Source organism: Cervus canadensis, chromosome 17 (genome assembly GCF_019320065.1).
Source record: "Cervus canadensis isolate Bull #8, Minnesota chromosome 17, ASM1932006v1, whole genome shotgun sequence".
NCBI classification, from domain to species: Eukaryota; Metazoa; Chordata; class Mammalia; order Artiodactyla; family Cervidae; genus Cervus; species Cervus canadensis.
Window position 1 is genome coordinate 48,812,608 of NC_057402.1, and position 15,259 is coordinate 48,827,866.

Below are 15,259 nucleotides of genomic sequence, written 5' to 3' on the forward strand. Positions count from 1 at the left end.
ATTGAAAAACCTCCTCCTGGACATTTGATCAAGATTACCCACATCTCTGGATGTCCAAATTCCGTTCATGGCAGTGTGGGCCAGAGACAAGCTGAGCCAGCATGGAAGTCCTCCTTGCCTGAGGCTGCCCATGGCTTGGTGACCACCAGTGCCACCCCTCCAAGGTTTTTCCATCCCCTGTAAGACTTGGTGGGCTTCCCAGGAGGCGCTAGTGGTAAAGAACCTCCCTGCCAATGCAGGAGACATAAGAGACACGGGTTTGATCCCTGGGTCGGGAAGATCCCCTAGAGGAGGGCACGGCAACCCACTCCAGTACTCTTGCCTGGAGAATCTCATGGACAGGGGAGCCTAGTGAGTTATAGTCCATGGGATCATAAAGAGTTGCTCACGACTGAAGCGGCTGAGCACATAAGACTTGGAATTATGGGAAGGCAGAGTGATCAGTCATCATTTCACTGAATGGGTGGAGTGGGAGGACAAAGTGAAGAAGAAAGTGTTTCTAGTCTTGGAAGTACAGCACCCCCAGCCTGGTGCAGTCAAAGGTGGTCCACAGCATGCCAACTAGGATGAGAAATAGCTCACCAGAATCCCTTAAGAATATCTGGAGAGCATTCTCCTCTGACCCCTTTGCTTCCCAGGGACCCTGAGGATTATGCCCCCTCCCCACTTCCCTCCCAGGCTCATCATCAGGGCCTCCTCCTACTTAGATGAGGTTGATCCTCCTCTTCCAGGACAATCCAAGGCCATGCCCCCAAATGTTTTGCTCCCATCCCTTCCTCAGTTCAGTGGAGGCCACAGCAAAAGTGGAGTGTTTCCAGTTTCTCTGACCATGCCTGGTTTTAAGTTAATCCCCTCCTCCTATCATTCCCTTTTGCTGAGAATTCATTTGGCTGTTCCCAGTATATCTGCATCCATATCTCCAGTTGTCCCCTGTGCCCCCCTGACACACCCCCAGCCCGCGCCCACCTTTCGAGCTCCCACTCTGTTTCCCCTTCTAGTTTTGATCTTCTTTGGGGGTTTTGGTTTTTACTTTATTTTGCTTTTTTCTGTTTTTCTGTTTTTTTGTTTTTGTTTTTTATAGGTTTCAGAGAAATTATGTTGAATCCAATAAGCCTTCCCGGACATTCCAAGCCTCTTAACCATGGCATCTATGTTGAGGATGTCAATGTCTATTTCAGCAAAGGACGTCATGGCTTTTAAAGACTCCTTTTAAGCCTCCCTGTTTTGATGTCTCCTTGGTAGGCTGGGCCCTCTGAGAGGTTGGAAGCTCTAGGCATTGTTCCGTTTGGAGCCGGGGATGCTAACTAGAAACCACATGAGCCGCCGGTGCCCCCCGCGTCCTTTATCGCCACCAAGACGGGTGTGTCCCCCGCCCCCATCCGCCACTGGCAGGGTTGCCCTTTCCCTCCAGTCATCACTGTGCTCCTTTTTTTTCTGGCCTCCAAGGCAGCTCCTGCCATCATCTTTAGAGCCAATAAAGAGAATTAAAAACCTGTGCACCAGGAACCATCTTTTAAACATACTAGCCAGTCTCTTGCTTTCCAAAAACAACCCAACCACCACGAGAAAGCCTGATGAAGTCCAGCCGTGCTCCGGCCTCACTCTCTCTGCCTGGAAGCGTGGGGTCTCCCTGGCTCTCCTTAGGATACCGGGCCACCCTCTTAGTGACCTCGTCGCCCTGCAGCCTCCCGTGGGGAAGAACATCTAAGGAGAGGTGGAGACGGCGCGGTGAGAGGAGGGGGAGCCAGGCCCATGTGTTGGCACCAGATTAGGTCTCAGAGGAAAGAATGGAAACCAATCATTTTCTATATATATACATATATATATATTTTCTTTTTTTTTGGTGGAGAAAACCATGTCTTTTTGGGGACACACTTTCCCCCTACTTCCTCTTCTCTCTGCAACGGCTCACAGTGAGTGATATTAGAAAACCCCTTGGAGAAGAGGATTTCTCCAGGGCTCCTTCTTGGCCCCTAGACCTGCAGTTCCCACAAGCTCTGGCTGCAGGAGGTCTTGCCCATGAACTGGGCATCCTGCTAGGACCGCAAGGGACTACAAGGGAACCAGGGACCAAGGCCCTTCCTACTGGCCCGTGATCCTGGCACTGGCTCTCTTCCCCCACTTTTACTTGTTCTTGACTCTGAGAACTTTCGGCACCCAATGGAATCACCATTTCAAGGCCAAGATGAACTGAAGGGGAAGAGATGTAAAAAATTGGCCTCCTCCAGCCCCTCTCATGGCACCAATGGAAGTGTCATCCTGTCCTCTGGTCAATATATGTGTTTACTTTGCTTGCTTTGACTCATGCCTTACTCCATGGCCACCCTCTCCCAAAGAGGAGGGATTTGTTTCCCCCATTTTCACCTTGATCCCTGGTGGGGGGCGTGGTGGGGGAAAGTGGAGAGAATGCCTTTACCCTAGCTTCCATAGGAAAAGTATAGACGTAGGGCCTGGAAGTCCCCTAGATTTGCTGCCATATTGGCTTAGTAGATTTCAGGGGCGTGGCTTAGTTCCTCCCACCCCTGGTACTTCCACTGTGTGGGGTCTGTAGAGGCTGCCCCCTTGAGGGTGGAGCTCGGAAGAGGAAAGGGCCAGCTATGGGGAGCTTGTAGGACAGAACGGTGGTGTTTTTAACCCACTAAGTTTGGGAGTGAGGATGCACAGCGATAGATGGCAGATTCTCTGCCTTGGGAGATTCCCCTGGGGGTTAGGATTCCTGTTACGGTTTTAGGTCGAGTCCTATGGATGGGGGCTCTTCATGTCAGGTTCCCAGCCTGGTTCTGGAGACCCCCTCTGTGGGTTTTAAAAATGCAGAGCTTTCCAAGTTCCTGCTGAGTATCTGGGGTGGCCTCCCGGGCACCTGAATGTCCAGAGTATCACATGGGGGTTCAGGTTGTCTCCAGGACCTCGAAAGATGTGTTTATTCAGCCCCTCCCAGCTCCCCACCAGCCCGCTCCCCACCACTTCATGTCTGGCCATTCCCCACTGTGTTCTGCCAACTCTTTGGGCCAGGACCTCTTTCTGAGTGTGGCTTTAAGGAGTAAGCTTGAGGATGATGTTTTTTGATTATTGTAATTCATTACCTCATTTCCAGCCTCCCAGGCTCCATCCATCCCAGCATCTTTTATTCTGCCATTTTTCCTCACTTTGTGCTATGACCATGGGGCGTTATGTTTCCACAGAGACTTATAGGAGTGTTCAGTGTATAGTTTCTTAATAAACACTTTATTTTCTAATGAAATGACTGAATCAGACCTCTTATTTGGCAATTTTTGCAAAGAATATTAAAGACATTTCAGGCTACCCCTGTTTTTTTTTTTTTCCCAATTCCTCCCTATTTTACTATTTTAAAGAAATTTCTTAGCCAAGTCCTGTTTGCAAAGGATTTTGCAATCTGCTCCATTGGTTGCTTTCACTGAGACCTCTCCAGATACACTCTAAGCCCATACAGTGAAGTGTTTCCTCAGTCTTACTGAGAAGGCATTAGAGGCACAGAGAAGTTGATTGGTTCACCTAGAATCACACAGCATAAGAGGCAGAAGCAAAATTCAAACCAGACTCCACCAGGTACAACTCAGGTGACTGAGACACTCGCCTCCTTGGTGGCAGGGGACTCTTTTGTTGTCTGAGCAGCCAAGACCTTTGGAGATTCTTCAGAACTGAGGTGTAAAAGGGGCTCTGGAGTGGGGTCAAGGGATCCTTTATCTTTGGGGCACCAGCAAGCCAGTGTGATTTTTTCCCTTGGTTGGAATGGTTTTATAGCTCCCTTATGAATCTTGGGGAAGAGACCTTGCCCAGAGAAAGGTGGAGCTCTGAGTTTATAGGCCAACCTGCCGATTACTCAGAGACACCCCCACCCCTCCCCACACACGGCACGTACATACTCAGGTGGACCAAGCTCTCATGGCAGGTCCTGTGTGGGCTACCAGAGAAAGGGAGGAGGAGAGTCCTGGGGTCCTCCTGAGACTGAAATGCTTAGATGAGCCGGGAATGTCTGTCTGCCCTTGGGTCCTGAGCCCTGACACAGCTAGTAGTGTTGAAATGCCTTCTGAGGAGGAAGTGGAAACCCATTCCAGTATTCTTGCCTGGAAAATCCCATAGATGGAGGTGAGGAGCCTGGCGTATTAGTCCATGGTGGTCACAAAAAAGTCAGACACGCCTTAGCAGCTAAATGATAACAACTCACAAAATGCAAGTCATTATTTCAGTGCATGGGTTTTAGTTGTGATGTATTGGGTTTTCTTGAGTCAGGATTTGCTTAGCAATTCCAAGGTAGAATTCAGGGATTGAAAATACATATGCACACATACAACCAGTGTCTAGCACTTGAAAAAAATACACATATCTGTATATTTTTCAACTGTTAGGCACCAGTCTAGGTCTTAGGGAAGCACAGACATAATCTAGTCCTAAAAAAGCACATAATTAAACTTGAGAGACAGACCTAGAAAAGCTGATCATTAATAACCACACATCATAATACATGTCTTAATGACTGCATCAGTAAGTTTTTGTGAAATCAAACGAGGCACATAGATTTAATTTTGTTTAAGAGGAACAACAGAAATATCACAGGCAATAATTAGGGTTTTAAGCTGCACTTTGAAAGAATAAGGATTGTATAGAACTTGTGAGAAAGTAAGGGTCTGGAAGATCCCCTGGAAAAAGGAACAGCTACCTGCTCCAGTATACTTGCCTAGAGAATTCCATGGACAGAGGAGCCTGGCGGGCTACAGTCCATGGGGTCTCGAAGAGTTGGACATGACCAAGCAACTGAGCATGAGCGCAACTTACAATATATTCCTTTTAGGAGGAAGGGGCTTTATATGTAGGAGGTTTGGAGCAACAGAGGAGGTTGGGGGCTGGGGAAGGGCTCCTGGGAGGGTTTGGACCCCTCCCTGGGTCTCAGTACGCTTTGTTGGAGCTTCTTACTTAGGAAGTAAAGATGAGGCAGGCAAAGTGGGTAGGTGAGCTGAAGATAGAAGTCCAACAAGAATGGATCAGGCTAGGTCTGTGCTTTTCTACTTATCCTTACTCACTTACTCTCCTATTGGAGTCTAGTTCTATTTGAGCCTCCACCCCTCACCTCACCCCAAATGGAAGCTCCTTTTCTATAGAGTGGCCTGAACAGGGGGTTTGCACCAGCTTTGCATTCTCTTGTTCTCAAGGGTTCTAGAGTTGGACCAGAGATGCCCCAAGGGTTGAGACCATCTTTAAGACCATCAAGCTGCATGGATTCCAGGGGGAATTTCATTATTTAGGGCTTCCTTGGTGACTCAGATGGTAAAGAACATGCCCGCAGCACAGGAGACCCAGGTTTGATCTGCCAGTTGGGAAGAATCCCTGGAAGAGGAAATGGCAACTCACTCCAGTATTCTTGCCTGGAGAATCCCATGGACAGAGGAGCCTGGTGGACTACAGTTCATGGGGGTCACAGAGTTGGACACAAGTGAGCAACTAACATTTTCACTTAAGAGATATTTAAGCTTTGTTTTATCTGGATGCATAGAGCCTGCCAATGCATGGGAGAAAAAATGATGAGTAGAAACAGGCCCTGGGAAGATGGGAAAGAAAACCAGCCATCCTCAGGAGGAAGGGCCAGCATCAACCACATGGGAGAGCGCAACAACAAGAAGAAGACGAAGAGATGAGGGTTTAGGGGTTTGGGGGGCAAGGGAGTGAGAGAGGCCTTGTCTGGGGGCTTCTATTTGCCTCTGAAGTGTAAGGTGAGGCCTTGGAGTGCAAGTGAGAACATCTAAGAGCAATGAGAAGGCTTCAAGCAGCAGGAGAGACCATGGCAGATGGCAGATGGCAGGAAAGCGTGAGAAAGTTCCCAGGAGGCATAAGGCCTGGCTGAAGCTGGAGAACCGTGTTGAGTGTGCAGAACTCTGTTTTCCATGCTTTCCTGCTGGGCCCTGAAGTGCCATGGCATCTACCTTGATGTTAGAGGCTCCAGAGCGGTCGGAGCTGGCATGGGGAGGCCTTGAGAACAGAACTCAGCCCGCTAAGGATGCTGGCTTGGACTGGCTTCATCCAGGAGGCTCAGGGGGACCCACAAGTCCTGCAGCTCTGTGACCTTCTGGGTTTAGAATCTCACCCACAGGATTTCACAGTGGCTTTCTTGAGCTGGAGCTTGCGTTTTGGTCATGGGGGACTTTGTGGCAAAGGCTCAAGCCCAGAAGCCAGTGTGCTTGTCCTCTGCTCTCTGGATCTTCATCCTGGAGGAAAGGATTGAGGGGCTCCTCTTCTGAACACTGTTTTCTTAAGCTCAAATGGTGGGGAACTCTCTCTCCTTAAGAAGGTGTAGGTCAGTGGGGAACTCGGACGTAGGGCTTTCCAGGGACATGCTCTGGAGAGGACCTACGTCTTACACTAGCGTTGTGTGGTTAGATCCTAAAACTGGTTACCAAGCTCCAAAGAAGGGCTTTCCTGGGAACATAATAACAATCATTATGTCAAACTTATGAAGCACCTATCCAGAGCCAGACCTGTTTGACCCATGGAAACTGAAGCTCTAGAGTCAGTAATGACCAGGCCAGCTGTGAAAGGCAGAGCCAAGCCTGACACGGGGTCTTCTTGACTGCCCAGTGCTCTCAGCTGTACCACAGAGCAATCCATCTTCTGCTCCAGGAAAGCTGCAGTCCTGGGGGCTCCACAATCATAGGCTCCCCCCATCTCCTGAGATGAAGTCCTTTAGGGATCTTTAGGGCTAGATGCCATCCCTAACATCCTTCTGGAAACAGACAAGCAGGGTGATTTTGAAAGACTCCCCAGAAAAGAGCATCCGCCCTGCTCTGTCATCACCCATTCTAGCATTTGGTGACCCTGGTTGCCTGAAAGTGTGGTTGTTCTTAGATCTGAGATGAATCATCTGGTTTCCAGTTGGTGAGATTTCCAAACAGACAAGGGTGGCATCTTTGAGGTTGAGAAGGATTTGTCAGCTGAGACACACCTGGTCCTCAAGCGGTAGGTGAGGCTGCCCAGGTCTAGGCAACGTGAGCAGCTTCAGACTGGAAGGCATTGGAAGGAAGAGCCTTGCTTGACTTCTGCACCCCCACCTGAACTTTTTCCACCCTTCCCCAAAGACCTCCTGACACGTGGAAGCTCTGCCGTGTCCTTGCCACTCAGGGAGACAACAGATGCCAAGCATCTTCAGTTTGGAAGGCAAGAAGCTGGGCTCTGCACGGCCCTGCCTCTCCTTTCTTACTTTGGGAATTCCTTTCTTTCGCTAGGCTTCCAGCCACCACATCCTCCTTGGCCCCAGCTGCAGGCGTGACCTCAGCCTAGTACAGGGTCAGTGACATTTCCCTGGCTCCACCCAGCTCCCGCAGGTCAAGGCCAGACTTGGGCAGAGGCTCATGCATCTCTGATCCAGGAGCAAGATGCCAGGGAGGGTTTGATCCTACAGAGACAGCAGATCAATGCAAGGTGACTTCATTGCCGTTAGCTTCCTGGACCACACCAGATGCAGATTAAGCAGAGGGCTTTTGTTCCTTCAGTGTTTACTGACTTGGGGCTCCCCCTAGACTCACAGATGGCCACCAGAGTGACTCTGAAAGGGAGAGCAAGACGAGAGAATCTCAGTGAGGGACAGACCGAGATGAGTGAGGGTGGAGTGATGCCGGCTGCTCTGAGGTTCCAATGTTCAGTGTGCCAGAGGAAGTGGGAGTGTCAGGGGAACCTGGTTTGCATATGAATTGTCCAGCAGGCTGAAGCCTGCTCCTCTAACTCTGCCCCACCCCCACAACTTCATTGTTCTGGGAGCTTTGGAAATGCTGTCTGCGGCCCCATTTGCCTTGGATGGCTCTGGTTCTGCATTTTCCCTCTAGAAATCCCTTACCATCCCAGGTGGTGCAGTGGTAAAGAATCCACCTTTCCTAGGAGATGCCACTCTGATCTCTGGGTCGGGAAGATCCCTTGGAGGAGAGCATGGCAACCCACTCCACTATTCTTGCTTGGAGAATCCCATGGACAGAGGAGCCTGGCGAGCTACAGTCTCTGGGATCACAAAGAGTCCAACAAGGCCAAAGTGACTTAGCACGCGCACACACACACACACACACACACACACACCATCCCATGCACTTCCCCTCAAGAAAACCTCAGCCTAAACTTGACCATATATTCCAGAGCTAAATAAGCCTCCTTTCACCCTCCTTGCCCCTAAAGTAAGTTGAAGATCTCTTGCTGGCAAGAGATAAGTTTTCTCGTCTGCTTTTGTGGATGGTTTGGGCACTCCATCAGGATCTGAGGTCCATCTGGGTAGGATTTTAATCCCAGTTTCTCCTACTCCTACTCAGTGAGTAAAACTTCTACAAAGTGACCCCAGTTTGCCCTTGGGACTCCAGCTCTGCTGCTCAGGGAGGAGACTGCTGCCTGCTGATGAGCCTTAAGATCTCGCTGCCTTTTCCTCTCTGTCCATCAGGACCCTCTCCCTCCTGGGTGTGTGCCTGAGAGCGCTGGCTCTTCCTTCCCCACCCCTCTTGCCTTCGGGTGCAGGCAGATACATTGCTCGGATGTCCTGTGGTTCTGGGTGTTGGGCATGGTGAGAATTGGGGAGATATTGCAGTTAGTCTTTGACTCAAGCATGTTTGGTTTACACACAAGAAAGAAAGAAGAAAGGCAGGGGGATCTCTGAGAAGCCCAGGTCCTAGAAGGACACAATGCTGATGGTTCGGATTCTATGTCAAAGGCAAGGCCATGTCTGTGCCAATCCAGTTTGGGAAGGAATTTGGAACTACTTGGGTGGAAGGGAAAGACAGGGTTACCAGATTCCAAGAGAAGAGCCAGAGCTGTAGAGAAGTCCTGACTGAGGGCTCTGGTGAGCCTTTCAAGCCTGGACAACAGGAGATGTGTGAGCTTCCCACTCACAGCAGCTCTGGGCTTCTCCAGATCACATGTCTTCCCATGATCCTTTGCAATAGAAGCCACTCAAAGTCTCCCTTTGATCCATGAACCTGACTTTGATTTGTCTAAGAGAGGAGGGAGGGGCAGTGGCATAAGGCAGGAAGAATGGAGCTTGGCTTTTCTGAGAGAGGAAGAGCAATTTTCTCTTTATCCCCTAAGATGATGTCAAGCACTGTCTGAGAATTTGGAGGGTGGATCACAAGGTCCCCTTGGCTGCAGAGAGAGTTTGAAGGCCCAGGGGTGAGTCTCCTTAAAGGTATCAGTCCCAAGGTTGTGCCCAGCTTGTGGCTCCAATCCAAGTTTGAGGAACAGAGCGTCATGCCAGCTCAGAAAACCCCACTGAGCCTGACTTGGGTGAGCAGTGGCGGGGGCCTTGGTGGCTGACAGTGACACCAGCTGGTCTGCGGAGCTCTCTCTTCTCCCCTCTGCTTCTGCCTCCCATGTGCTGTGACCATAGCAGCAAAGTGAAGCCTGGTTCTGCCTTTGGGGACCTCACTGGAGCACCCGGCCTATTTCCCTTCAAAAGACATGGCTTCCCTCTCTTGTCCATAGGTTCATTCCGCAGCGAGAAGGGCAAGGACCCAACCCCTGTAAAGCGACCTCACCACTGTCAAATATGGCCTGGTGATACTTCCTTTACAAAGCTCTGAAATGTCACTTACTTTTTTTACTCTGAAGCTCACACCAGCCTTGGTCTGTTTTGGTTCTCATGATGTTTTAAAATTGCAGTGCAGTGTGCTGTACTTCCAAGGCTTGCAACAATGGCCTTTGGCCAAAGGTCATGTGATCCTGACTCCCAGAGAGACTGATTACTCAGGGGAAGAGAGGGTGTGGGGCTGGGGGAGGGGTCCCGGGTGCTCTGGGATGAATGACGGCTGTCTGCAGTCCTGGGGAAATAGTTACTACACATGGCCAGATTCTCAAGGGTGTCAGGAGCAGGGAGACATGGGAAGCCCTTGAGCTTGAAGCCCAAAGGGTTTAGATTCCATAACACAGGAGACCCCTGGAACTACAAACACTGTCTTACTGCCAGGCCATCCTCAGCACTGACCAGACAAACCGTCTCCAGGATCTTCTATTCTGCTGTCAAAGTCCAGAAAGACAAGTCCTAAAGTCTTTGTCCCATGGACCAACTAATGTAGGCCCCTCTCCCAGGACCCACCTATAAGCAATCTCAAGGAGAAGGAAAATTCCAGAATGCAGGCTAGATGCTAAGTCCAACCTGTGTATTTTGTATACATCCACATACCAGCATTCTCTTGCTGTTAATTCTGAGAGAAAATTCATGTGAGGGAGAATCAGAGAGGAAACCTCAAAGCAATTTTTTGTCATGAGCATTAAGCCTCTGAAAAGTCACACTGGCCGAAAGGGTACAGTCAGGACCTCTGGTCACTCCCATCTGAGGACCGCAGCTCTGACCCCAGCATTTGGCATCAGAGGGAGCCAGCTGCAGAGCTGGTCAGTGAGAACTTGACTTTGGGGCTTGTGGGAGAGGCAGGTTAGAGGAGGTACCATGAATAGAGAATGTATTCTGAGAATGTCCTTCCTGCAAGAATTGAAATTCTGAGTCCATGTGTGAATGACTCACAGAATCGTTCAATCTTTATGACTGTTAACTTGACATTTCCTGGTACCATCACAGGCAATTGCTGCATAGTAACTGTGATACCAAATGGACAATCTGGTCATTAAAAAGATCAGGAGTGACACCCCTGTGCATTTTCAGGATGGTATTTTAGTAATTTTAGTGGATCAACTGCTTGACCAAGTATTGCCCTACATGTATTGATCGGTTTTCTGGGAAAGCTTCAGTTTCTGCAATAGGGTTCTCTCTTCATTTGAATGCCCAACTTGTTATTACATAAATCATGTTGTAAGGATCGAATGGGCTTCCCTGGTGGCTCAGCGATAAAGAATTTACCTGCAATTCAGGAGACATGGGTTCAATCCCTGGGTCAGGAAGAGCCCCTGGAGAAGGAAGTGACAACCCATTCCAGTATTCTTGCCTGGGAAATCCCATGGAGAGAGGAGCCTGGTGGGCTACAGTTCACGGGGTTGCAGAGTCAGACATGACTTAGGTACTGAATAACAACAACAAAAGATCATGTGCTCCCCTTTTCATTGGCCTTGGAAATGCTTCCGTGGAGCCGCATGAGATGCTAAGAGCCCATCAAATAACTCTGGAGAATGTTATATGGTATATAGCCAGCTTCTTAAAGATTCACCATGTTAGGACAGCAAAGGCTCTGAGAAGTCCTGCTTTAAATAACCCTTTTGATTCTACCCCTTTTTCAGTCTAATTGAACACAAACACTCGTTACTTGATACCTATAAACAGACTCAACCCACACACTCTAGGTCACACTGGGTCAGGGTGTGGGCAGCAGCCTTCTTTTTCCTTTTTTTTTTAGTACCAAGTAGGATGTGTTAATTAACCACTGATTTCTCACATCCAGAAGAACCGCCAAACCCCAGCACCTCTGCACTGCTTTAGGCTCCATCCCCCACTTCTGCCCTTGGCTTTGTAAGGAGGCAGACATTATTCTGGGGGCTGGTGGGTAGGTACTCTTGTGAAGCACAGGAAACCTTCTCTGTGAGACTTCAAAAGAAAATGGTAAATCACTTCATGTAAGAGCTTAAGACTTCAACCCTAAACCTGGTCACCCTCCCAGGTGGGTGGAGGTGATGTCATCTAGCAGTAGCAATAAAGAGCTGGCGTCAGTATCAGCCCTACCACCAGCAAAATGATGTGGGTAAGTTACCTTTCCTTGTTCCATGTTTGTCTCTAAGTTTGCTGTTCCTCAGGGTTCCCACGTGGCACAGTGGGAAAGAATCCGCCTGCCAATGCAGGCAATGTGGGTTTGATCCCTGGGTTGGGAAGATCCCCTGGAGGAGGAAATGACAACCCACTCTAGTATTCTTGCCTGGGAAATACCACGGACAGGAGAGCCTGGTGGGCCACAGCCCTTAGGGTTGCAAAGAATTGGACAAGACAGAGCACTCACGTACAGGTTCCTCAGAGAAGAGATCTTAGCCAGACAGGAGTTCCAACTGCCAGGTCCCCATAAGTCACTATTGTCTCCTGGTGGGGGACATCTTCTGGTTCTGGGGTCTGTCTCTCTCTGCTGTGTGTCTTGATGTGTCACGTGGGAAGGGTGACCCCTGTTCCCTCCTGGAGTGCTGGGGAAGGTGGTAAGAGGGGGAGGGTGTCTGTCCTGGGTGAGGGTTGGTGGATTTTTCTGGAAGAGGAAAGAAACAGATGCTTGGAGGTTAATAGACCCTCTCTGTCACAGTTGGACAGGGCCAAGCGGGGGTTCTTGGCAAGATTTTCCAACTTTGATCTCAAGAAGGCAGCTCTGCCTAACAAATAGTCTGAAATGTCAAAGAAGAAATGTTAAAGCTTGAGGGGTCGTTCTCCTGGGAGCTGCCTGGGCTGGCTAGGGAGGCAGAGGCGGAGGGAGAGAGGGACACTCGAGAATCCTTCACATAAAGATTCTGACTTGGTTCTGTGATATTTAAGAAAGAAGAAAACTCTGAATTATTTATAGCGCAAAAGATGGAAGCTGGAATGTAGAGAAGTGGCCGGGCTTCAGATGATAGTTCAGGATCCATCTGCCCCAGCCTTGAAATAGTAAAAACTTTTCTTACTGGTGACATGCTCTTGACCTCTCCTTATCTGTCATTATGATTACTATTATGGTTCTTTTCATTAAGATAATGCATGACTTTTGATTATGGGAGTTGGGGAGAGGTGATTTCTAGAAATGATTGTTGCAAAGAAGCAAGAGTTCCCTCTCCCTCTTAAAGGATCCGCAGCAAGTCCTTTACCTCCCCTTTCCATCCCCATCAGCTTCCAGCTTGTGCCTCTTCAAACAATGGTTGGATAGCATCTTGGGTAACAACTGGCCATGTTAATCTGGGAAGGTAGATTTCATGTGTCAGCTGTTCCATTTGAAATATGGAGCCAATCATACGCCTCTTCTAGGTGTACTGGGCCTATGAATGATACCATGTAGTCAAAACACCTAGAAACTTGATGAGGGGGGCAAGAAAATAGCATCTATGTTATGTGAAGGGGAGGAAAGGAAGTAAAAAATTTACAAAGGGAAACTCAGAAGTGATCAAAGGACTGGTGTTAAAGCTAGAGGGAGTGAATGGGGTCTTTTATCTGTTTATTTTGGCCAGTGATGTTGTTTAGATCTTAACAAAAATACTTCTGGTTGATAACACATCCTGATTCTATAGCATGGGTGACTGAAAACCACTGATGGTCTCAAAATTGCAGTTAAATTTAAAATTATAAGTGTCAGATGTTCTCCCTTCCTCCTTCACAAATAATATGAACATGCACTCAGTCACCCTCCCTCTAATTATTTTTGTACACCCTTGGATCTCTCAAGGATGCCAACAAACAGAGCCAGTCTTTGGACAGGGACAGGTTGTGGGTGTTTGAGATGAGGCTAGTCCAGATGCAATTCAGAGCATCAGTAAACTTCCAAACAAGCAATATTGTATTTAGGACATATTGCTTTTATTGAAAATAGTCGAACTTTTGCTTTTTTTTTTTCTTTCTAGACTTGTTTTTTTCCACTTCGAAGAACCTAGAGAACATTTTGCAGTTAAAATGTCACAGTGACACTCCTGTTATAAAACTCTGAAAGTGTACTTATTTTTATATTCAGTAACTTACTCTACCTCTCAAAAAGATCGTCCAAATATTTTTCCCCACTCCTGATTGTCAGTGATGTAGAGGTATGACTAATATTCTTACTGCAGCACAGTGGTTCTCAAATTTTCTGGTCTTGGGACCCCTTTACATTCAAAAATTACAAGGACCTCAAAGAGTTTTTGTTTATGTGGGTTTTATACATCTACATTTACTGTAATTGAAATTAAAACTAAGAAACATTGGAAAACACACACACACACGCATGCACACATGTGTTGTATTTAGCTATCAGAGCAAAATTTTCATCACATGTCAGGAAATTACTGGAAAAACTCCATGCATACCTATGAGAGCAAGTAAACAAAAGTGAACAGATCATCTTAGTATTCCTAGGAAAATAGTTTTGACAGGTGGATCTCCTGAGAGGGTCTCAGGGCCAACCAGGGGTATTTGGCCCATGTTTTTAGACCTGCTGCTCTAGGGAAAACTGAAGAATGAGCAGATTCTGAAACCGAGTCTATGTTCCCTTGGTACCAGTGAAAGGAATCAGTCATGCACTTTGCTCCAAGTGTCAGGCTCCATCATAACCTCATTTCTTCATGCAAACATCACCAACTGTCCCTTAAGAGCTGACCCAAACCTAACTGGACATAACCATATTCAGTTGTGAGAAATGTGGGAATCATACAAAAAGGAATTCATCTATTATAAAGAAAACTAGAAGGCTGGGTGTGTGCTTGCTCTGCAGAAGAAACATGGGCTTGATGCAGCTGTAAACATTATTGGCTAATTGAAGAAACTCAGCATAAACAAGGTTTGCAAAATCCCATTGGTGAGGACAGGGAGAATGAATGTCAGGGGGATGAAGAGCTTTTGTAGTCAGTACCTTGCAGGTCAGAAGTCTCACCATGCGTATCACAGCCCTCCCTGTGCATCGGTTTTGGTTTGTCTAAGGAACACATGGGGCTTAGCAGTGTTCTACAAGGCCCCTTAGGAGTGTCTGTTTAAGTTTAGAGTCCCTGGCCCCTCCTTCATTCTCCTAACCAGGGCAACTTTGGTAGAGAAAGACTGGCCCATGAAATGGTCCTTATGTTTTAAGGAGCCTCCTTGGGTCAGCTCTGTGCATCCATCAGGCAGAAGAAGCTGTCCCATCCTTGGGGTCCTGGGCTCATGACAGAGGTTGTGCCTCCTATCATTTTTACCTTTTGACCCCAGATTTATCATTTATACTCGGGAGATCAAGAACAGCTCTCAGCTTGTTCTGAGGAGTTCTTTGTTCCCAATATTTCACAATCCTCACCAGGAAAATGAGGTCTTTCAAGAATGCCTCTGAGATCATGAGCAGATGTTGGTTCATTCACTCATCCCTCAGTTATTGCATACCTGCTCTCTGCCATGAACTCTGCCACTAAGTGAAGCAGTTGTATTTCCTTCCCTCCACAGCTTCAGGGTCTATTGAGCTGGTTCTCACGGCAGGGGTGACTTGTCCCCCAGAGACTTTGGTTGTCACGACGAAGGGTAGATGCTACTGACAGCCCCACAGCAAAGAATTATCTGGCCTAAAAATGTCTGTAGTGCCAAGGTCAAGAAAATCCAATCGAGTGAGAATATGGATCAGTATCCCTTAATCTTGGACAAGAGGGTTTTCATACTTTTCAGGCTCTTCCTTCAGCTTCCAGGACT

General features: G+C 48.1%; 1 protein-coding gene across 8 annotated transcripts in view; it reads left to right on the forward strand.

Annotated features, from left to right (window-relative positions):
- The window catches only part of NTRK3 (neurotrophic receptor tyrosine kinase 3), a 418,664-nt gene that overhangs the window by 314,043 nt on the left and 89,362 nt on the right, over positions 1-15,259 (forward strand). For 2 of the 8 annotated variants that reach the window (XM_043490365.1, XM_043490366.1), the window contains one exon: positions 1,082-3,241. The exons of the other annotated variants lie outside the window; for them this stretch is intronic. In XM_043490365.1, coding sequence (XP_043346300.1) covers positions 1,082-1,200 — 119 coding nt within the window. In that variant the 3' untranslated portion in view covers positions 1,201-3,241. Of the gene's footprint in view, positions 1-1,081; positions 3,242-15,259 lie in introns of those variants that run through there. 8 annotated transcript variants of the gene reach the window in all.